The sequence below is a fragment of the Meriones unguiculatus genome, chromosome 1 (assembly GCF_030254825.1).
Source record: "Meriones unguiculatus strain TT.TT164.6M chromosome 1, Bangor_MerUng_6.1, whole genome shotgun sequence".
Taxonomy (NCBI): Eukaryota; Metazoa; Chordata; class Mammalia; order Rodentia; family Muridae; genus Meriones; species Meriones unguiculatus.
Genome location: NC_083349.1, coordinates 62,837,642 through 62,862,808, shown reverse-complemented (window position 1 = coordinate 62,862,808; position 25,167 = coordinate 62,837,642). Strand labels below are relative to the sequence as shown.

The 25,167-nt window shown below is 41.1% G+C and overlaps 1 protein-coding gene across 1 annotated transcript in view; it reads right to left on the bottom strand.

Moving 5' to 3' along the window:
• Positions 1-25,167, bottom strand: part of Sorcs3 (sortilin related VPS10 domain containing receptor 3) — a 604,602-nt gene that overhangs the window by 271,450 nt on the left and 307,985 nt on the right. The window contains exon 4 of the mRNA XM_060390926.1: positions 8,964-9,122. Within this exon, the coding sequence (XP_060246909.1) occupies positions 8,964-9,122 (159 nt within the window). The remainder of the gene's footprint in view (positions 1-8,963; positions 9,123-25,167) is intronic.

Here is a 25,167-nt window from a genome sequence, read left to right as displayed (position 1 = left end):
CTTCTTTTCCTTCCTCCATTCCCTCCCACCCCTTCCTTTTATGTTTCTCCTTCCTTCCTCCCTCTATTTCCTTCATTTTCCTTCTCTCTTATTTTTTGTATACCTATATTCAAAAACTACTCTTAACCATGCATTATTATACACTTGTATATTTGATATAATATAACACACATACATATAGTATATTGTATATCATAAATGTATACCCACAATACTAAATGGTAATTACCATTGAATTAATGGTTGCCTATTAGGCCATCAAGTGCATTTATTTTAATTTAAAGTTTTTTTTTCCATATGTAGCATTCACTATACTTCTGACCATTTTGTTCATTATAAATGGTTTTGATAAGTATAATCAAACCTAAACTTCATGGCCTTGTTTCATTGAATCAATGCATTGTTTCATATGCATGATACATGGTAGGTTTACCAAGATATTTTCCATGAAACAAAGTCATTGCATGCCCATAAGTACTATTTCAGGACATAGTCTCATGACAACTGTGCCAGTAATGGTACAGAAAGCAATGTATCTTTGGAAATCAATCTGTCACTTTCTCAGAAAATTGGGACTAGCTCTTCCTCAAGACCCAGGTATACCACTCCTGGGCATAAAACCAAAAGATGGTTTACTATACAACAGGGACATTTGCTCGACTATGTTCACAGCAGCTTTATTTGTAATAGTCAGACTCTAGAAACAACTTAGGTGTCCCTCAACTGAAGAATAGATACAGAAATTGTGGTACATTTACACAAAGGAATACTACTCATCTATTAAAAACAAGGAAATCATGCAATTTGCAGGCAAATGGACAGAACTAGAAAAGATCATCCTGAGTGAGGTAACCCAGATCCAGAAGGCCACATGTATGTATTCACTTATAAGGGAACTTTAGCCATATTGTACAAAATAGATGTACTCAATTCACAGACCCAAAGAAGATAAGTAACAAGGAGAACCCAAGGAAGGATATTTAACTCTCACTTAGAAAGGGGAGATAGACTAGAGAGCAGAAGTGGATGAAGAGAAGGAACAAGACAAGAGCCTAGCACAGCTGTCCTCTGAAAGGCCCACCCAGCAGTGGATCAAAACAGACCCTGAAACCCACAGCTAAACATTGGCCACAGCATAAGGAGTCTTATGAAAAAGTGGGAAGGATTGAAAGACCTGGAGGTGCCAGGAGCACCACAAGAAGACCAACAGAACCAACTAACAAGGACCCCGAGGGCCTTGTAGAGACTGAAGCACCAACCAAGGGCTATGCATAGACTGGACCAATGCTGCCTATACAGATGTAACAGATGGGCATATCAGGATTCATATGGGTTCCTTAGTAAGGGGAGCAGGGTTGGGGAGGGGGAATGGTCTCTGACATGGACTCTGTTTCCTGCTTTCTGATTACTGGCCCCTTGTGGGGCTGCCTCACCAGGCCATAGGGGAAAAGGAAGAGCTCAGTCCTGATGTGACTTAATGAGCTGGGGTGGAGAGTGCTCCCTTTATCTGATGGATAGGGAAGAGGGGATGGGGAAAGATGGAGGGAGGGTGGGACTGTGAAGAGAGGAGATAGGGGGCTATGATCTGGACATAAAGTGAATAAATAAAAAGAGAAATAAAAACAATGAAGCTTGTTAATTTCAAATGAGCATTTTTGAAAGGTTCCTCAAGAATTCTGTAATTTGCTGGGCCATCTTAATATCAATAAATGTTGCTTTTGGTGTGGTCTAATTCTCTGTATTTGTTGATGTCAGATGTTTCTCATTTAAAACATATCTTCTTCACAACCTTCTAAACTTTTTTTGAGGACTGTGACTTTTGTTCATTCTGTCATATTATTACCAGCTGAAAGTCAACTGTATGACATTAGAAACTGAACTGATAGTGGCTCCCACTGAGGGCATAAGATAATGAAAGAAAAGGCATGTGCGTGCACACACTCACACACACTTTTCTGTATATAAATTATTATTTACTTTAAAACCTTCCATGCATGACCCTGGTCTTTATTTTAAAAAACAGGTACTGTAATACCAGAGTGAGTGGTAAAAATGTAGGAAGAAAGTATTGAGTGAAGAAGAGATATAGCTTGGACAGGAGGACAAAAGTTTAAGGACCAAGAAGAACCAGCAGAATCCCTGAGTCCAACTAGAAAACTAGAAATCTAGGGTATAGTTGTAGGTAACAGGGTTGCATTACAGTAACAACATGAACACAAAGGATCAACACACACACACATACACACACACACACAGGGTCAGTCTATGAAGAAGCAGGCAGAAGAATATATAGAAAGCTAAAAAGTTACACTGATAGATTTCTGGTGCCTCTGCAGCTGTAGCATCCCTCAAGATTACAAATTGGCTATGATTAAATTTCTACCATGAGTGGAAAAGCATTCTTATCTACCTGAGTCCTGAGCAGCAATCTCCTCTAAATTGAAACATTACTTTCTGCAGGAAAGCTTCAGAAAACTCAGCAAGTAGACAACTCTTAAGTTTCAGGAAGCCCCTGAAACTGACTAGATGCATAGGGCCCATTGATCCCAAAGTTACACAAGCAGTAAAAACTACTGAGGGGACTCAGCCCATCCCAGCTGCCTGAATAGACTCTGACCTAGTAAAGTGAATGCAAGTCACGCAAAGACTCAAGGGTCAATGCTTTTGTGGGTCATCCCCTATGCTAGAGTGGGCTTTTCAGTAATGCAGCTGCCGCTGAGTTATCCATGCTTCTGTAACAGATCCTTCACCCGTACTTCTGCAAATAACCACAGTGCTCTCACTTGTTTACTAAGTTGGACTGTGGGAATATTGTCTCTTTGGTCTGTCATTGGTTCCCTATCTAGAGTAAATAGATGTTTGTCCACATCTCCCCAGAAATAGTGTGACACAGTGCTGGGTTATTATTATGTTGGTTTTCATTATTTTACCAAACACTTTTTTTTTTCCTTAAGAAAACAGGTCAGGTTACTTAAGTTTTATCATCAACTTGACAAAGCTTAGACTTCTTCCTGGGAAGGGGGAACCTCATTTTTCTCTCCATCTCTATATAATAACAGTGAGGTGCCGTATGAATTACTAATTGATGTAAGAGGGACAAGCCCACAGTGGGCACACAAGTACCATCACCAGGCAGGTAGGCCTGGGCTGTATAGGAAAGGTAGCCGAGCAAGCTAGGGGAAACATCCAGAAAAGCAATGGTCTTCTGTTATTTGTCTCCAGTTCCTGCCTTGAGTCCCTGGCTTGGCTTCCCTATGTGGTGCATCATAACTCCTCGAGTTCTTTTGGGTGCAGTGTTTCTCACAGCAACAGAAAAGCAAGTGAGAACAAATGCATACCTAAAGGCAGAGGAGTAGACTAACTTGATAGAAAATGACAGGCTGGGAAAGACCCACGCCACTGGATCTGTAATTGTGCTGAAGGCTGTTCTGAATTAATTACATTCATGTGAGCATTAACAACTGGAAGTTGTTATTAATGAGGATCCTTATTGCACCACCATGACAAAATACACCTTAATAGATTACACTGAGCCAGTTTTGCCATTCAGAATTCAGCTCAGCTATATTGATGAAAACCTTTGCACTCCACAGGGTACTTGGACTGTGTCTCTCCCTCACTAGGCGACAGTTCCTCTAAGATGATGCAGCTAGCAATTTCTACCGCACTGATCAGAACGCTATAAAAACAGTGGTACCTGTTACAGGTGAATAGGGTAATGGGTTTTTCTTTCTCTTAAATAATACACAAAAGCTTTTATGAGAATCTTAGGAGAAGAGCTAATGAAAATGGTGAGTTTTTCTTTAAATAAAAAGTTTCTTTCAGTCTATTTCTATTCCACAGATGACAAGCTTCAGAACCACGGCCATCCCCTAGTTAATCCTCAACAGCTTTATCCGCACCAGATGCAAAGACACAAAGCCTGTTTCTGCCAGTGGCTACTGAGGAAGTTATCATCACCTACTAATCCTGAAGGATCTGAATACAATTACATTTTAATCTGAGGGTTTGGACTGAGAATATAAATGAGAGGCAAAGCTTCGTTTGTATCCAGCATTCCAGAGGCACAAGTTTAAATTTCATTTTGAATTTTGAGGCCCGGCATAACACAACTATCATCTATTGGTCAGGACCTTCTCCTGGCCTGGGCGTGGACACCACAGGTGTGGTCCAATCAGCAAAGCCTGCATAGGACGTGCAACTGCTCTGCACTGGAACTGACATTTTTATAGCATCATTGTGCCTAAAGCCACATCGGCCTCTCAATCCATCAGCTGCTATTCGGCTGATAGGAAGTGATCCAAACAAACAAACAAACAAACAAAAACAAAACAAAACAAAAACCAACCAAACCAAACAACAACAACAACAGAAGCCTCTGTCATTCATGACAAAGAAATAACAGATCTGAAAGTGGTAGATAGGCTGACTGCCCTGCTTTGATCAAGGGAGCAGATGTATGCACACTGTGCGCTGCACTATGATTAATGGATTGATCACTTAAAAGTAAAATCTGCTTCTGGCTGACGGGACGTCCCTACCTGGCCACTGGGAAGGAAGATGGACTCAGTCCTCATGTGAATAGATGAGGGGTGTCTGCGTAGGGGGTTCCCAATTCTGAAGAATAGGGGAGAGGGGATGCAGGAAGGAAGGTGGGACTGGGAGGAGAAGAGGGAAGGGTCTATGACAGAGATTTAAATTGAATTAAATAATAAAAATATTAAAATCAGGGTGTATGGATGTAACTCAGTTGGTAGATGCTTGTCTTGCCTACAAGAAACCCCTGGATTGACTGCCAGTAACAGAGTATGCTTCAGTGGGTAAAATGCTTGTTGTGCAGGCATGATGAGCTGAGTCCAGATACCCAGCCTCAAGTAAAAGCTGGGTCTGGCTAATATAAAAGCTGGGGGTAGCCACAGGTCATTTGTAAGCTTAGCTGTGGGTGGGTAGGGGTGTGGAAACGGGAAGATCCTCAGAGCTCACTGACAAGCCAGTCTAGCAGAAATGGTGTGCTGCAGGTTCAGTAAAGAGATTGTGTTTCCCCTTCCATCTGATCCTAGTCTATCAGCCCTCATCAGGCCTAGCTGCATTGTCTTCCTCTGTGGCCCGGTAAGGCTGCACCCCTCTCAGGGGGAGGTGATCAGAGAGCAGGCCACTGAAGACCTCACTATCAGTGGACTTGGAGAGAGGCAAGGGTGGAGAAGAGGGAGGGAGGGAGGTTGGGATTTTGAGGGGATGAGGGAGAGGGCTACAGTTGGGATACAAAGTGAATAAACTGTAATTAATGAAAAAATAAATTAAAAAATAAATATGTATGTGTATATAATATAAAAAAAGATGGTGTTTCAAAAATAAAGTGGATGTCAATTGAGGAGGCAGTCTCTCTGGTCTTGGTGAATGTGTGCGCACACACACACACACATACACACACACAAAGAGAGAGGAAGAAAGGGGAATAGAGAACGGGGGAGAAAAGGGAGAAATGGAGAGAAAGAGGGAGGAAGGGAGGGAGGGACTGAGGGAGACATTCCTTAGCTGTGGGCCTGCTCCCAATTACTGTAACAGTTAATTTTCATAACCTTGGTTAGTGTTTAAGAAAGTGCTTTTCACATTGAATTTGTCAGCAATTCTAGATGAGTCTAGCCCCAAAGCGCCTGAAAACAGTAGAATCTGAAATCCCTTCGGATTCTTCATTTCTGAACTACAAACTAAGCTGCATTTGTTAATTTGATTTTGCCACAAAGATAGTCATAGAGTCTTTGCAATCCTGATCCTCACGCCGAAAAATATCTATCTTTAACTCTCCCCCATCATGGGTGAGTCCCATGCCAGACACTTACACATTTGTGAATATAATACATGTTCCCATTTTAAGGAACCACACTGGGATCCTTGTCAGCCAGAGATATGTTTAGGTGCACAGCTTTCTATATACCAAGGACAGCAACTACCAGCAAGACCACTGCTTTAAAACTATCTCAAAATCCCTCAAAAAATTATTTTTGTAAGATTATTGAGCTCTCTGGCTAAACAAAAACAAAACAAAACAACAACCAAAAAAAAAAAAAAAACAATATACATTGTTTTAGTTATCAATGAAGAAAGAAGAAACAGACTGATAGGAAGCTGAGGCCTATACATGACAACACAACAGTCCACAAAAAGGAAGCTTGCTCACTGGATGAGAGGAGGAAAATAGCTTTGCTTTTATCATTTCCATTTGGACAACTAGGAGTTATTACTCCCTTTGATTCTTTCAACCTCAAAGCTTGCTATAAAATGCCTCCAAAGATTCCTGTTGCCAAGCAGGAATCCTGAATGTTCCTGAGTATTGAAGTCTTTTATTTCAAAATGCAAGATGGTAGGAAAATCTCTAGGGAGGCCACATCAGGAATTGGCAAAAGAATTAGTAAGAACTGGAAATCCCTGCATGGCAAGAAGTGAAGGAATTGGTCAAGAGCCCGAGCCATACTCATCTGGAAGCAGAAAGGGCCCGAGCCATACTCATCTGGAAGCAGAAAGGATTTTGAAAGAAAAGGCAAATCCCTCATGATTTTTCTATCACTTCCTTTTTCCAAATTAGATCTACTAGCAAGTCTTCTGCAGCTTTGGGGTATCAGTTTGAAAAGTAAAGCAATTGGATATCATCCCTTTAAAATATCATTCAATTAGATCTTTTGTAATACATACAACATAAGGAGATAGCCTTACTGAGTCTAAAGAAATTGCTAGTGCATTTCATCAAAGGCACAATAATGGAAACATCGATTCAATCCTCACCACAAACATCTCCCTTTGATGCTGCAGTTACCTTAATGCTAGCACTTTTCATTTTCTCTAAGAACACAGCTGTCTCCATGCATGCGCATCAGACAGAGCTCTAGCCTGAAATAGCACATTTGTATATCAATCCCAGGTACTCTGGCATCTTCATTTGCAACTACATAGCATCACTCTTCTTGACTCTGTACCACTAAATTACCATCCAAAAATAAAGAAATCTCTCCTGCATCCTGGATACCCAGGGAGAGGTGTTTTATGCCACTCCTGAAAACACTGCCAGGGGCTTCATCCCCTCCTCATGCCATTTATTCAAAGGAAGAATGGCCGCATACTTGTTAGGAGCTGTAGGTCTGAAGAATAGCCAGCCACTTTCAGCAGAACATGTCAACAAGAAAAAGTACCGAAAGAATAATATATCTGGAAATGTGCAGTGTGATTAGGAAAATCCATCAACACCCACTGCCACGTTCCAAATATTTATTCTAAGTGAAAAAAAAATCATCATCAAGCCTGAGAGGATTTTGAAGGCATTATATCCACAAGCATACTCCACAAGCAATGCCCCTGACACTTTTTGGTGCAGTGGAAATGGAGGGAAAGGACACACAGGATAACACAAGACATACCACATTTGCTTTATTGACCTCTTGGCATGAGGGGTCTGTTGCCTCTAACCTAGCTTGCTTCTGTTAAAATAGACTTTAAGTGCTTTGGGCTTCATCTAAGTGAATTACCATGCAACCCTTTAACAATATCCAAGTAATTTATTTTTCTTTCAATATAGCTTCAAATTTTCTGGCTACACTAAGCATCTAAACTCACAGACTGTCTGACATTTGGCTAAGTCTTTCATACAATATCTACTTGATGGCATGAAAGAAATGTATTTGCAATGGCTTTTGCTCTGCAAATGTCATGTGGGTGTCCTTAGGGGATTGCATTAAGCACCTGGTGCCCACCATGAGGTATAACAAGAGATATAAAGGTTATGTTGAAATTATTGTTTAAAGGTGCTGACATCACGCACACATTCACAATCACATATTTAAAACACATACTGAAGAGCAACTGTTTTAGGTTGTTCAGCTGGGCTATTCTGTGAATATATCTGTGTAAGATCATTCTTGGCAATTATCCTTTCCCTTTGACTGACTGATCCCATAACTTTATTATATAATAGCTTGGTATATGTAATAAGATCCTGGGGGTGACAGGAAACATGATGAAGAATAACCTAGATTCTATTCGGAAATATAAGTTGAACAAACATAATAGGTTCAATTCTGCAACATTTAAACGTCCATTCAACTATCCATTCACCCAGCAGAGAGTCAGCAATGAGTCAAAATGGTGGATCCAACCTGGTGGATTGGGAAAAGGATAACTAATGATGTAGACCAGCTTCATATGTTACAGCTAAATTCCCTAAATCAGAGAGTACTAGAAGAGAGCTAGGAACTGCAGGTAAAGACTGGAAGTTCTTTTTAAGGTATTTCAAAATTTCTTAAGTCTATAGGAGACACTGCCAGGTGTACAGTAGAACACATAGATTTTAAAGCTCAGAGATAAAGTCTTCGGGGGTCACTACACTACACCTTTAACTTATTTTTAGAAAGTAACAAACAAGACTTGTTTGAAGCTTCCCTTACACTCCTAGAGAGCAAGGGTATACTAACATTTCACCAAATCAAGACAGCAGAGTACGATGGAAGGCACCCTAGGTATAGAACCTGACAATACCCACTCAAATGCCAGCTCCTCCTGCTATAAGATGGAAGAGTATGGCACGGCACGTGCACTGGCTTCCTACACCTTTGTTTATGGTTGTCACTATAAAACAATAATAATGACTTACCTCTTGCTTACCTCGCAGGGGTTTATAAAAGAAAGGAAAATGATTAAAATTTAGAGAAAGTCATTATGAGACTATGAAAAGAAAAATAAATATCACCAATATAATATGTACACACACACACACACACACACACATACACACACTCACCTGCCTATGTATATTTTGATACTTAGGAGTAAGAGAGTAAAGTTCATTGCCAAAGACCAAACCAACATGGTTTGAAATAATGAAACATCACCAATATTCTCGAGACTCTGAGCTGAGCAAAACAGTGTTTTTCACAGAGAAGGATGTGGGCAACAACTTGTAAACACAGTTTGTTCACCTTTTGATCCAAGCTGTAGGCCAGCACCCAGTCCTCCTGCTTGGGATGGAAGAGCAGGCTCTGGATGTAGAACGAGAGCCGGTACTTTTGGTAGGTTGCCCCTTCGTCTGAGCTGATCAATATACTGCTCTCCATTTCAGGATCACTAAGAAGCATGATCTAATGAAAATATAGAGGAGAAAATAAGATAGAATTAGTAGGCTGGAATGAACATAAATAATAAATAGTGCTGTATTTTCCCCAAGACTTACTGAGGTGAAATAGGGTGTGAGCTTAGGTCTACACACAAAGGGAGGCTGCATTTATCATTATCAACCTTGAAGTGATGAGTGCATATGAGGTGGTCCTCCATCCTTTGACACCAGTGCTAACGTGATTTCAGTTTCTTTGTTTGTTTTTGTTTTTTAAGATTCTCCCTTTCCATGCTCTTTTGTTTTGTTCTGTTCATTCTCAACTATGATTTTAGTATTCTAATGATACCTTTGTTAAGGAAATTTCCAGAAGCACAAATCCACAGAGGTCCTTTAAAAATAATGCAGCATCCAAGCCAAGTAGACAGAAGCAGGATGATCAAAAGGCTTTGGCATCAGAAAAGGCAGGCTTGCATATCGACATCATACACAGCATGATATCATGGGAAAGCACTTAAACTGTGGAAGCCTCAGTTTCTGCAATATTAACTTGAGTCTTATGTTACCTAAAGTGCCTTTAAACACATGGTATAAGTTATGTCCCTAACAGGCCAGTGAGAGGAGAGGACTACTATGTACAATTCTACCAATACTGTGCAGTTTTTATTACTATTACTCTGTAGTATAGCTTGAAATTACGGATGGTGCTATCTCCAGAAGAACTTTTATTATACAGAATTCTTCTTGCTATCTTGGGTCTTATTTTTTTCATTGTGAAGTTGATAGTTGCTCTTTTAGGGTCTGTAGAGAATAGTGTTAAAAATTTTACGGAATTTGCATTGGGTTTGTAGAACCTGACCATACCCATTCAAATACCAACTCCTCCAGGTACAGAATGGAAAAGTGTGGAAAGAAAAGCTGGCTTCCTACACCTCTGTTTATGTTTGTCACTATAAAACAATAATAAAGATTAGCAGGGCTGCCTTGCCTGGCCTCAGCGGAAGAGGCTGTGCTCAGTCCTGATGTGACTTGATGTGCTGTGGAGGGTTGATACAAAGGAGGGCAGGGGGCTCTCCTTTTCTGAGAAGTGGAGGGAGGAAAGAGGGTCAGAGAGTGGGTCCAGGAGGAGAGGATGGAAGGGGTTGCATTCAGGATGTAAAGTGAACAAATAAATAAACCTTAAAATAAATAAAAGAATAAAGTTCTGTCCAAGGTAATCTAGCTCCTACCCATTGTGAAGTAATGGCACTGACTCTACGAGGAAATGATTGCCTTTCTATTGCTTAAACCTGTTAGACAGACACTTACGGTCTTTAGCATTGGTAACTTTCTATCCTTTCTAAACAATCTCTTTCTAGAACACCAAGCTCATCTAATTTTCCTTCTTCTCTCTTTTGGATACTAGACTTTGCTTGATTTTTGCCTTTGAACATGACTGTGATCATTTATTCACCTTTCATTTTGACCCTCTCTGTTCCTCATTAATTACTTTCATTCTCTGTTCTTCTGTTTTCAGTAGCCATCCTCCTGAGGATACTCATACTTTAAATATCCAAATGGGCATTGCTCATCCTAGACTTGATCTCGGTTTCAGGCCTTTAAACTCAGCTACCCACAGTTTTCTGCTTTGATATTGCAGAAATACCTAAAACACAGAACACTGCAATGCTGTACCTCAGCCCCCCCACCCATCATCTGCATTTCCACCAGACATCCCTGAGAGGCAAAGTGACAGGACTGCCTTCGACATCACTTCTATTCACCTCCCCAAAATCCTAAACTCAGTCTTGCCTTGTGCTATCCTGCGGTGTTTGTGTGTATGTGTGTGTACATGTGTATGTTATGTCCAGTCACATGCATGCAGAGGACAGACATTTAGCATCTCTTATTGTGTTTTCCACCTTTTTTTTCTAAGACAGGGTCTCTCAGTGAACAGGAATCTCAATATTTTGGAGAGGCTGCCTGTCTAATGAAATCCCAGAATCCTCCTGTCCCCCTATTCCCAACACTGGGGTTATTAGGCATTTGCAGCCAGGCCAGGCTTTTATATGAGTGTTAAAGATTCCAACTCAGGTCCTCTTACTAGTGAGACATACATCTAACCCCACCTGTTGAATCCATCATCAGACCTCCTCTCTCCATGATTCCTGTGATTATTAACAACAAGAAAAATGACTCAGCTAAAACCTTCTATGAGCTGCTATTGTTTTCGGAGTGAGTAAATGAGCATCTATTAGCTACTAAAATTCTGCCCAGTTTTCATGTACTGCCAACCACTGTCCAGGCTACTGTTACAGCACGGTGTAAACCAAGAGAATGCAGTACAAAATAAAGCAGAAGAACCTTGTATATATAACATAAAATAAAACCATCAACTAGCATGCTTTTTAAAATGTTACCTGACACACCTATTAATATTATAAAGCAAGCTTTTAAAAGGGCCTTTAACTGCTGAGATTCACAGTTCTTCCCTTTTTTATCCCTTCCCAGCATCCAAGATAAAGTGATAAACTTTTTTCTCTCCTTTAGCCTTAATTGCTTATTGCTTTGGCTTCATTTAAATAATCATCATTTGTTATCAGCACGTTCTCAAAAGTGGATGCAGTTCCATAACTTTGTCATTCATGTGTGAAAATCCAGGGCAAAGCTCTTGCATGGCGTAGCAGACACACAAGAGCCTCTTCCTCCCGGGAACTCTAAAGGGAGAGGGCCCCTGAGAGAAGCACTGAGCTGCCTTGAGCAGGTATCACGGGACAGACCGTCACTGCTAGTGGAGTTTGAGGTCACAGGTAACTGGGTGAGATGGCAACCTCATAGCTAGCCTCATCATATCAGACTATACATCTAACCAAAAGGCGGGCCATGTAAGTGTGTCAGGAAATAATTCTCCCTGCTCCAGAGAAATGAAACCACTTCTTTTGTGCAGGAATAAGAAGCTTCACGCCTATGATTTTAACTGGAAGAAGAGACCATAATCTTAGACAGACTTTATTTCATACCACATGACTTACAATATTCTACGTAATGTTTGATATCAAATATCATGTAAAATGAATTCTCTTCCTCTAGCTTTGTCTCTTTCATGCTTGCATACATAAGCACACAGAACAAATCACATGGAATTGTACACATCTACACTAACATGCACAGATACTGCATAGACATATGTAAAGACACACAGAAATGAATTTATCTCACTGTTTGAGCAGCTAGTTATGAAATGAATATATGTATTATATGTATAAAATAAGGAATATTGACAGTATGTGGTGGTTTTATGGAGCTCCTGTTTGCCAGAGTACATTTTTATTGCAACCTTTCTCTGACATTCTCTTCAGGATATCAGTAGCTCTGCCTCTTTCATGTCACAGATTTCTCATTCCTGCTTTCTGAGAAAACGAAAGGAAAATAAAATACAAATGGACATTTTTAACCAGAGCTAGTACCTCACCTGATACTTTCTCCAAACATCACATAAATTCTTTGAAGAAAGTATGGCTTTTTACATTTTACAGATAAGGAAACTAAAACTCAGAAAAAGCAACTTCCTCATTGCTCCCCAGAACCATTATAATCCTGACAGCTACACAGAACATATTCATTTAAACACATACTTAAAATGTGTCTAAGAAATTCACTGGGAAGATAAGTAGCTTCAAGAAACCCTTCTCCTAAAACTCACTTTCTCCTTTTGACCTGGAATACAAAAACTCAATAAGAATCAAAGAAGAAATGTAAGGCTATGTGTTGGTGCTAAAAAAAAAAAAAAATTGAGAACACAATATTAACTTAAATAAGACAGGATGCTGTGTCCCAAGTTAAGCCTCAGGGTAAAATATTTCTTATACATGATTATGCCAAATATATATATATATATTTATATATATATATATATATATATATATAGAGAGAGAGAGAGAGAGAGAGAGAGAGAGAGAGAATAATCTCATGCCACATTTTATTGTTAAGTGAGGATATTCAACCAAAGTTCTATGGGGTCAAAGCAATTAGTGAAGTAGCTGAAGAGGTACAAGAAGTGGGAAGGGTCCTGTCAAATTGGAAAGTATGCATCACTCCTTGAAGGAATTTTTAATAGAATCTCAACTATGCATTTATGGACCAGCCATGAGACTCTCGGTAAAGGTAAGAGGTTGCAGATCTGCAGAAGCAAAGGTTTGTCCATTGCCTCTCGGCTGTAACTGTTAGTCACAGGTGCACAAGCTGCAGCGAGGGCTGTTGGCATGTTCGTGCATTCTGTGCTTGCATGATTTTGACAATGGAACAGGGGCAGGGATCTCGGTGGAGGGTTTTGTTTTGTCTTGTTTTGCTTTTTGCTTCCTTCTGCTTTGATTCATTATCACGCTTGTCCTTACATAAAATCTGCAGTTGGGAGCTGGGCATGGTGGTTCATTCCTACAATCCACTCTCTGAAGGTAAAGGCTGAAGGATCAGGAGTTCAAGGTCATTCTCAATTATGGAATGATTGAGGCCAGCCTGGGCCACACGAGACTCTGTCTAAACACAAAAACAAAAACAGATGTGCAGTGGATGTTGGAGGAGGGGAGGAGGTATTTCAAATCTAGGTTAGCAAATTATTAATGGGATAGATTCTAGGTGCAGCTGTCTTGAATGCAAATGTTCAGTTTGCTACCTCACATGCAAACATGAGGATGTTACTAAATTTTTCCTTTTTCTCAAGGAGAACATAGAAATATAGCCCACTCAGAATGTTAATTGCATGATTAAATGAGATAAGCACAAAGGAGCTTAGCACAGTACAAGGTACACATAAATATATGGCACCGAATATATGACATCCTTATGCTTAAATAGCCCATAACTGTACAACCGAGGGCAAAAGGGAGGAAGAGGAGACTGGGTGTGATGGAAGTGATTTGAGGCAACAGCTCTGTGAAGATACAAACAAAAGGGGAAGAGGGAGAGGAACCAGGGTGTTGCCGTCAATGAGCAGAAAATTCTAGTGCTGTAAGATGGAAAAGTCTAGAAGTCTGCAGAGCAGTACTGTGAATGTCTTAAGAAGGCTTGGACCTTTGTTAATAGGGTAACTCTCTCAAGTATGTGAGTGTGTGTGTGTGTGTGTGTGCACATGTGTGTGTGCATGTATTCACATGTGCACATGCCTATGTTCATCATAACTAAAAATTATAGGAGGATCAGGGAACATACAATGCCTGTTAGATCTGACATTAATTTATGTGCATTCTGCATGCCTGGCAATAACTGAAGGTACACTACTAGCAAATAGTAACAATCCTTTTGCTTTGAATTAAAACCAGCCAGTAGGTAATTGTTCATTTTCTTAATAAAACTGTTGCTTTGTATATCACTCTTATATCACCCATGGGGTAGGTCCAGACAATAGTGGCACTAAACTTACCAGTGGCTTTTGGATGACAGTCTTAAGCACCAGCCTCTATGGATTGATTGGACCATCTACTTACTGTAATGAATTGTCTGGGTTTCAGAGTAGTGACAGTCAGGCTTTGGTGTTCACCAACACAGGAATGCTATAATGTCTTTCAGATCTTTTTTATAATGCTTATTACAGGAATACCGCAAAGGTGAATAACAATGGCCCTAAGTTTAGTGATGCTTTCCAGACTGTAAAAGTTACAGGTGGAAGTCAGGGATGGAGCTCCTGGCTGAGGCTAACAATACCATTGACAGATATTACTTTATTCAATTACCTGGTCTATGTTTCTCTTTTATGTGATCTATGGGAAGTAGTGGAAGCTAAACATTTCTCAGTCTCTCATTCTGCCCCAACAACCCCCAAATTGAGGAAACGAAGTCTGTTCGATGTTCTGAGAAGAGTCCTGTAAGCAGACTATTCTCTGAGCAGAAATTGAGGGATGCTGTAATTTACTACATAACTGAGTCCTAATGGTAGATCCTTAGTGCACTTAGTGATCAATAAGAAAAAGCAATAATATCAATAGTCTTGCAAAGAGTATAAGAGAGATGGCAGCATAACTGACCCAAACACACTGATGTAATGGATACATTACTAAGGATACACTTCCACATAGGCAGAACCCATGCAGACAACAGCATTCTCTGCCTCTTCTCTTGTCCAGCCTCCAAGGTAGTTCTTAATATAGAAATCAGGAGAACAGCATCTGCAGATATTTCAGTCCACAGCTGGGATCACAGAAGTTTCTGATCAGATCAGACCATGTAACAATGCACAGTACTATACATACAATAAATATTAAACAACACAAATTATCAATCAAAATGTCAGTAGTGTGGATGAACTGTGTTAAGAGTTGTACATGTGTGTGTTTAGGTTATATTGTGACTAAAATATGCAAACCACAAATGAATTTTAAAGACAGACCATCAACATATACTTCTGCTTACACATACACTCTTTTACCTGGAACCACAGGCACGCCATTTTATTTGCCATGATTACAACTCCCCACTTTCTAGTCCAACTTACTGCAAGTGTATTACTCCTAATTTCTACTCTCCACCTGTCCCAAAGGATTTAACACAAGCATCACTTAACAAACCACCAACCACTAAAGCAAGCCAAAAAGAAAACATGAAGAGAGACAGCTCAGCAGCTCACAGCACTTGCTATATGACCCTGAAGCCTTACGTTCAGTCCTCAGAGCCCAGAGTAAAATGAGAGAACTGACAGCTAAGAGTTGCCCCCTGACCTTTACCTGCACACCACAACATGTGTGCCCTGAGCACACAAACGCACGTGAAATAAAGAAATAACACATATTTTTAGAAAGCCCTGCTGTTTTAATCCCTTCACTCTGGGCGCCATGCTGAACAGAGACCGATTGATGGTGGAGACGACCAGGAAGAGAGCTGAGAAGACAGGGTGGACGGAGAAGGGCTCTGTGCCATGATGGAGTGTGCAAAGGTGCCAAGATGTGGTCAGGTTCTGGGTACATGTTGAATGAAAATCCCAACCAGTCTGCTTACAGCCAGAGCGTGTGGTGTCAATGAAGGAAACAGGACACACCTGTACACTCATCTCTGTTTTACTCATAATAATTAAGTATTGGAAATAGTCCAAACTGATAGATTTTTTAACCTGAAAAAAAAAAAAGAAGAAAACAGAAAAAAAAATGGGATTAGCATTTTTGAGAGAGAAAAGCCATGAGAGTACTAAGTTGGGGACTTTGACAAGATGAATTTGGTTTGATATGTCTACTTCACATTGAAATGAGGTTTGGAGGATAGGTGCACAGGCTCATCTTCAGGAGAGCAGGCTGCCCTGAAGACTTTAGGGCATCTGAATCCAAACAGGACTGAGCAGTGTGTGCCTGCAGTACCATGGCGGCAAGCAGAGATGAGTCCACATAGAAAATGGAGGTATAGACCACTGCTTATGGATCAAAGAGATTGTGAGGCACAAAAGATAGTTGGGGAAGGGGGATTCTGAAAAGAAAACCCAGAATGAGACATTCTTGCAACTAAAAATAAATAAATAAATAAAGTACCTGGCAAGATGGTGTTCAATTGTGTCAACTGCAGCTAAAAATTTGAAAAATGTGAGTCTGTCAGTCCTCAGCCGGCCCTTTTCCTCACTTGTACTTTCCATAGTTTCAGTCGCCTGTGTTCAATGGCAACCCAAAGATATTTGATGGAAAATTCCAGAAATTAACAGCACACCATTCTGAATAGAATGGTGAACATTCTGAATAGAATGGTGAAAACTTACGTTCTTCTACTCCATCCTTTTGTCCACTGTATCCACACTGAACATGCTACAAATACATGTGCTATATATGTCATGTAGTAATCAAACTGCCTCAGCCTTTCAGGACTTCTGTTCAGCTCACCACTATTTTACTTACTCATGGCCCCAAAGCAGACACTCTGTTGTTGCAACTGTTCTGCTATATCATTGGTTACTAACAATTTCTTACTGTGCTTAATTTCTAAATTTATAAATCATGAAAATAAATGTATACGTGTGTATAGGGGTAAAAGATAATAAGATGTATATGAGAATGACATAATGACCCACTAGTTTGTCTGCTAACATTAAAATTAATATAAAGTACACTCACAGAAATAAAACAAGCATAATACATAGAATTTGTTTGTTGTAGGCAGTCTGACAACACCATCCCCTCCATAAGAGAGAATAACTACTGAGAACTGACCATTAACAGTAGCACCATAGAGCATATTAGTGTCCACAGCAAAAGCTGGGAGGGAACTGGGCACAGGCAGTGTTGATTCAAGGATAATTTGGCCTGATCACCTAATATAGAACAAGTCTCATAAATATTCATGTCTTTGAAGCTGAAAATTCCCGTGTAGGACTCTGTCCAAGGAAAGCATCAGAGACCCAATAAAAGGTTTATGCACCTGTATGTCCATCTCATGTTACTTATAATAATATAGAATTGGAAAAGATGCTAATATTTCACAGGAGCATGATTAAAAAAACTATACCAAATCCACTTAATGGAATATTACATGGTTATTAAACATGAACTCAAATAGTTTCTTGTACATGGAAGATAACCTTATTTAAACAGCACATACAAACTAGGCTGGTTATAGGGGAAGCATAGTCTGAGTTTTGTTAAAATTGTTTACACTTTATGAAAGTGTATTTGTATAAATCACTGAATGACAAACACGCACATGTTAAACATGGTTATTCCTGAGGGACGAGATCATGAATATTTTATTTTCTGAAATTATTTACTCTTTCTCTCTGTCTCTCTGTCTCTGTCTCTCTCTCTCTTTCACACACACACACACACACACACACGTGCAGCCATATAAATTCCCTAACTCTACCTCCCTCAGTACTCAATGCTGTAAACAATATTGTGCTATGCTTTCCTGCTCTTGGAAACCTTGAAGCTCTAGCTTAATATCTGCCAACGTCATGAACACACACTGCTCAGAGCACAGGGCAGCTGTGACATGAGGGGGGCATGGTTAAGGAAGCCCCGTGTGTACAGCACCAGACACCTCACTACTCAGAGAGTGTTTCTGGTCTCTCTTCTCGACCCAGATATCTTCCATTTTGACCTCTAGTTCTCCAAACCTTCCCAACAACCCCACACTAAATGGCTCTTCTGAAGTTCAGTTCTGACCATGCCGTTTCCCATCTCCAAGAAGCTCCAATACCATCCAGCTGTTATGAAAATCCCAACGACATGCCAGACCAGACTGATGTCAGTCTTGGCTATTTTCCAGCTTGCACTCATTGGTGCACTCACCAATTCAAGACAAATGGACTCCTGTGAGGTTTTAAAAGCCACTGAGCTTATTCAGACATTATTTGCTGATATCTCTCACCTATTAGAAAGCTCCAAATTAGGTATTTCTGGTTTGTTACTTTGTGGGCATGGAAACCAGTTCCATCCCCATAACTACTCAGAAAACTTTGACCAGAGATGCTGTCTCTCTGCTAACCCAGGTAGTAACAGAACCACTTGCATTAAATGGCACACAATGGCACCACCCATTCCTCACCTGTAAAACTGGATAAAAACAAAGAAGTGGATAAATTCCTAGTCATATTATTTCTTAGCAAGATGTTTATTTCTAATATTTAATAAAAAGCAAGGCTTTAAAAAGTCAAAAAAAAAACAAAAAAACAAAAAAGAAGTTCTAAAATTTGAAGGAAAAAAGGAAACAAACTACTGGTTTAGAACTAATTTTACTTATTTTTGATAGTTTACTGTAGCTTGATCTAGGGTTTGGTGGTGGTTGTGGTGGTGGCTAGTTGCATGAAAGGAAGCTCCAATCCCAGTTGTGTATTCCTGGATTTAGGCTGAGAGTCTGGGGAGTGAGTTAGGCTGGACAAAGGTATGTGCTTGGCACAATTTTGTTGCAGATAGGCATGCTGTCAGGTGTTCTTGGTTTTGAGAAATAGCTGGTCTGTTGAATCAAACTCATCCAAGGTGTTTGCTATTTCAAGCATCCAAGTTGCTATGCCTACTTCTGGGGTCTCAGTGGGAGCTCAAAATGATAAGCACCATTTCAAAGCCTCAAATCAGAAAGACAATGAAGATACAAACACGATAAAGAGAAAATACCAACCAGCATTTCTATTATACACCACAAAACAAATCTAATTCATGAGTATCCTGTTAAAGCTGTGTGGGAGGAAGATGCTGAAAAGATAAGGGCACACGGGATGGTAAACGGAAATTAACTGCACAGTGCCCATTATGACTAATTTAAGAATTGCAGATTGAAACTGATACAGTATTTATTTAGTGCACTGTCTTTAGTAGCTCATCTAATAGACAGCTGGCAAAGGAGAAAGAAAGAAAGAAAGAAAGAAAGAAAGAAAGAAAGAAAGAAAGAAAGAAAGAAAGAAAGAAAGAAAGTCAACTAACACATCCCCCAACCTCCAGGTGTGTGTGGGGCTTTCATAACCATACCCGCCACCCTGTTTTTCATAAGGTCACCTGCTAGCCTGTTTTCCCAATGGATCTTTAATTCTTTATATGAGAATCCTACCAACTTGGGCCATTTGGGGGCTTAACTAGATATTTGAAAAGGTTATTGGACTTAAGAGAGGTAGGCGCGTTCTTGGTTATCACAGAGACAGCAATCAGGGAGGGGAGTATGAATGCTTAAAATATCATCTGTCCTGGTATTCCTCAAAGAGACTATGTAGGTGAAAGCTTTATCAGAGATGCTCACAAGGTCAGAGAAGTTCAGGGGCACTATCTCTCCCAAGGAGGTATGATGATCACACTAGAGGTCAACTATGCATTCAGTGTAAGCCTCAGGGGCATGGGCAGGCCCTCACACCACTGAATGCAATAAGCCCAAAGTTAGGGTCATCTTACACTAAGTCAGACGTCAGTTTCCACATTCCCCAGCAGAGGCCAGGCTGTAAGGATCCAGAGTTTCTTGGCGTCCTTTTACTAGGGTGGGAATCATCTTGAGAAAAAGACCCCCCAGGAGATGTTGATCACAGAGGAGAGGAATTTCACACACAAAATAGGTGAAATAAAAGAGGACAGACTATGTGATGAGCTGACTAGTATTTACAGCTCTTAGTAAGTCTGTGCTTTCTCCTCACAGCTCAGGACCCCTGATACGCACACTCTCATGTCCCCATCTGGCTATGTAGAATCAGAGCCTTTGAAGTTCCTTCCAAGTCTGTCTATGCTCTTCTCTCTTTTAATCCTCCTCTACACTGCAAGAGTGCATAGACATCATCACCTTGATCTGTCTGTTTGGAATCCTATAACAGAATAGCACAGACTAGGTGAGGTCTATACAGCAGACCTTTACTGAGTTCCTGAAACTGGAAAATCCAAGATCAAATCCTCTGTGGTCTTCTTTCGGATGGTGCTGAGCCCTTTTGTAAGGGAGACGCCTTCATGGCTTGATCACTCCCCCAAAGTCCTCACCAGCTAACATTATCACACTGGTGGGGTGTGAAGCAGGAATTATGCTAGTGCCTGATGAGTTTAAGGTAGCCCGGTATTGGCTTCCTAATATTGTTATAACTAGTAACCATAATCCTGTAATTTAAATATCTTACACACCTCCTGATTATTTGATAATCCAGATGGCTGTCTGATGAAAGCGAGCGGATTAAGTTCCATCCACAACTTGAATTTCTTCCTTGCCTCATAAACCAGCATACCTGCAGGTCTTAGACATTAGAATGTTTCTGGGAACTCGTAGCTTTGCCTACCACACCTCCTCCTGCAGATGAAACACTGGGGCTTATTGACTCACTAGAAGTTACAACTTGTTACCAAGGTCAAAGGCTCAGACTCCACTTTACCTCCTGAGTTAAGCGTTTCAGCTTCCTTGCTGTGCTCGGTATCAGTGGCTTGGTGAAGGAGAAAAAGGACACAGCCAGGCCAAGAGAAGAAGTTAGGGAAAAAGGAGGCCAGCAAGAGCAGCAGCAGGAGGAAGCAGGACGCCCTGCCCCCACAGCTCATCTCCATGGGTGCCCCTATCCTGTCCTAAACTTGCATCCTACTTCTATGGGAGCAACACTTTCAGCTGTCTGTGCCAAGGTGTACATATGCCTTTTTCATGTTGGGTTTGAGGATGATTTCGTTGTTTGGTTTTGCTTCTTCTCTTTCTCAGTGTGAAACAGAAGGGTGGGGGCGATGAGGAGGTAGCAATTTCGCCAGGCAGGTACTCCTGTAATGATCCATCATCCCATGCCAGGTGGTCCCCAGACTAGCAGGGAAGAGAAAACCACAATAACAGTAATAAACGGGAAAAGAGCCCTCCAGGTAAAGACATGACAAGGAGCTGCAGCTGCTCCTGCCAGGGAGGTGGAAAGAGGCAGGAGAGAAAGTGCGGACGGGGTAAGAGAGACACACACACAGGGGCCACAGATCTCTATTTCACCCAGTGACTGCTCTCGGACTGAGTGTGCAAGTGTGCATCTGCTTGTGAGTGCACGTGTGGCTCCTTTCCTCCCAACACAAGGGAAGGAAACACCACCACACACGCTTGCTAACATTTTGTTGTTGTTAGGGACACAGCAGCACATTTGTCAAAAGGTCCAATTGCCACTTGTGATTCCAGAGCTCTGCAAAGGATCCACCCCTACAGTGATTTAGATTAATCACTTCTCATTAAGAGCCAATAAACAGCCTGCATTCAGCGTGCTCCTAGCTGCCACAGCCCACTGTTGCCATGTATAATTGCCAAAAGGGAAGGCACAGGCGCACCAGAGAGTTGTCAAATGTAATTTATAGGGTTTTAAGATCTAATCATTTTATATAATATTAGATTAAATGACAGTCTATATTAAAGAGGAAATTACATTTCACCTTGCTTTCTTCCTCCCTTCCCCCTCCCTAACGTGGATTTTTGAAAGAGTTTAATCCCACAGCAAAGGGCCAGAAAATGTCCTTGACAATGTACTTGAGAAGAATTACACACAGGACTTTCCTGCACCCACCAGGCTGTCAAGAGAAGCAGAAGAGATAAATGGAAAGTTCTCTCAGCTGATCCAATCGCACTCAGGAGCCTCTCCCAGCCCGCACTCCCCTGCCTCCACCTGAGTTGGGTCATCTCACTCTGATAATGTTCACCACAGCTCCTGGGTATTTTATCTGGGTGTTTACAGTGCTAAGCATCAGCTGGAATAAACCCAAACCATACAGGATCTCATCACTGTGGAACTGAAATCAAATAGACCTTGCTTTTGCAGCTGGCCATTCAGGCCTGCAGTCAACCAAATGAATTGGCTCAGCCTCTGATGGACACAACCAAGAACACAAAGATGTATGAAAACATTTTAAAGCCCCTTCCACCACTCACTTAGTTCCTTGACTGCAGAGTGTCAGTGTTTCTCCAAAACCACAACAGTATCTACCGTCACCGCCACCACTACTGTGGCTTGAGGAAAAGGAGAAAATAATAATATTTAGAAACATCTTATTACACTCACAAATGAGCATAGAGGTTCTGCTGTCCATCCTGGGCCTTGTGTTTCTGTGTAGTTATAGTGAATCAAGACATGGATCAAACAGAATCAGCATGGGTAAGGAGACATGTCACCCAGAAGTCTACGCCAAGATGGAAGACATAAAAATGAGCAGGTGAAGACTGGTAGTCGCTGGAGCAGAAGGACATGTAGGCTACTCACAGCACATGGTAGGACCAGGGGGAGAATAATCTAGTCTTGTGCTGGGCCTGACATTTGCAATGGCAGGCCAGAGAGAACAAATTCTACAATATGGTACTGACGTAATTTCTTTCACTGGTTCCCACAGAACTTTCTCTCCCCTTGTCTAGGACTATTGGTTGAAAAAAAAAAAAAATCACCCAACTTTACTTCCCAAACATGCTGCTTTCCCTTCTTAACAAATCACTGCTGAGGTCATTCCTTTCCCTAATGAGCTCCTCTTTCTACTGTGAAGCCCCATCAGGGCCATACCCAAATGCCCCCTCAACTAAGGAAACTCCATTACTTGTCCATCAGCACTTCTGGTGCTTTGTAGAACTCACAGCAGCCTGGTCATGTTACAGTGAACATGTAAATTCCAGGTGGATGGGGCATTGCCATCTTCCTAGTCCATACATTGTCTAAGCGAGTATCTTCCAAAGAGTTTTCACAAGCTCTGTGGCTCTGCTCCTGGCACCTGCACACGTGATCCCAGTGTCTGTCTTCTCTGTAGAACGTTGGCACAGGAGGAAGGGCAGTCAGACATGGAGAAAGTTTTGACCGTGTCAGTTCACCAGGGATACACCCATCCTGAGTCCAGTGGTCAAGTTCACTACTCAGCCAGCCCTCCTCCCAGTGAGGCAGAAGATGACAATCCACTCAAGAATTCCATTCCCAGGCTGGAGAGATAGATAGGTCAGTTAGCAAAGTGGGGCCGATGTTCAATTCCTATTCATGCAAAGAAGGCCAGCTGCAGTATTGTGCATGTGTAATCCCAGCACTGGGAAGGCAGAGATAAGAGGATGCCTGAGGCTCAGGAGAGAGCCAGCTTAACCAAATCAGTGGGATCAGGTCCCAGCAAGAGACTAACTCAAAAATTAAGATGGTTGCCTCCTGAAGAACAACTGTGTGGGCTGACCTCTGGCCCCCACATACACACACAGACACACATACGTATGTACTTGAACAAACACAAGCACTTTCACACATGCAAATATATGCACACACACAACTGCAAAAAAAAAAAAAAGAAAAGCAAGAATAACGAAGTTTTCAATCCTGCATATTTAACTAAATGAATAAAAAGCAGCTAAACAAACACACATTCACACTTGATCATTGAAGCACTACTTACAAAATATGACCAAAACATGGAAATAGCCCAAGTGTTCATCAGTGGATGAAGGCCTAAATGAACTGTGCTACACCATGGATCATTATTTAGCATAAAAAGAGATGGAGTATTGATACATGCTTTAATATGAATGAACCTTAAAATACTATGAACATTAGAAACAAGCCAGGCAAGTGGTCACATGTTGTTTGACTCCATTTACATGAAATACCAAAACAGATAAATGCACAGAATCCAAGTACAGGCGCAGAGCACCGTAAGTTGACGGCACAGAGAACGGGAAGCCAGTCTGTGCTGGTTGCAGAATATCGGGCCAGGGTAAAGGGAGGAATTTTGAAAGTAGAAACAGGTGGTATCTGAATACCGTTTACTTTGAAAGGGCTTCAGTATTTGTCTTGCATTTGAAAAGCAAATAAATCTAGGATAATAACATTAAGTCAAAGATGCTGGTAAATATACAATTTCCTTGTGTCTAGTCTGATAATAAATTCATTGGTTTAAGAAGAAAAACAACACTTTTAATACAGTTAATATATAGGTGATATAGTTTAGTTGGCCAGACCACCATCCCAGGAAAGCCTGCGACCCTGTAGGAACCCCGCAGCCCCTTGACTGTGAACCATGTTGCGTGGCTGCGTTCTTCTCACCATCCCCACCTCCCAGGGCAGGCTGACACAAACCATCACTCCATTTACCCCTACTTTTTTCTGAAAAAGTAGTACCACCAAGGGGTTTAATTAACAAGCAGAGGCCCCTCCTGCCTCCGCACTGCACTCAAACGCTCTCATTTTAAAGAACAGTGTAGTCGGTCTTGCTTTATACAGCTTTATGAAGCATGCGTTATAAAAGTATCTCACCCATACGGCTCTTTACTACCATAGCAGTCCGCTCCATTCAATCCCATAAAATCCCAGCAATATTTAAGTGTTAAAGGTGACTTTCACTGTGATATTTATTATTGGATAATGAAAAATGGCATAGATAGCCTTCAAAACCCCAGGCAATGGCGTAAGCCGTGGCGTCTAAGCTTTTAATAACAGGACTACCATATTTCCTGGAAATGGTACAGATCTCCAAGAGTGCCTTCTGAGATTCCCTCATGGACGCTGTTAGGGGTCTTTAAAAGTTTTCTTCTTCTTGGCCCCATCACACAATAGGCAAAGGAAGTTGATTGGTGAAAATGTGCGGAGCTTCCTTCTCCACTAAACTGAAGAATTAGATTACTTTGCCTTCCAGATCTGACCAACAGTTCCATAAGATTCTTGGTCTGCCCTTGCGCTGCAGGAGATCCTCAAAGGATCCAAGAGAGAACCCAGT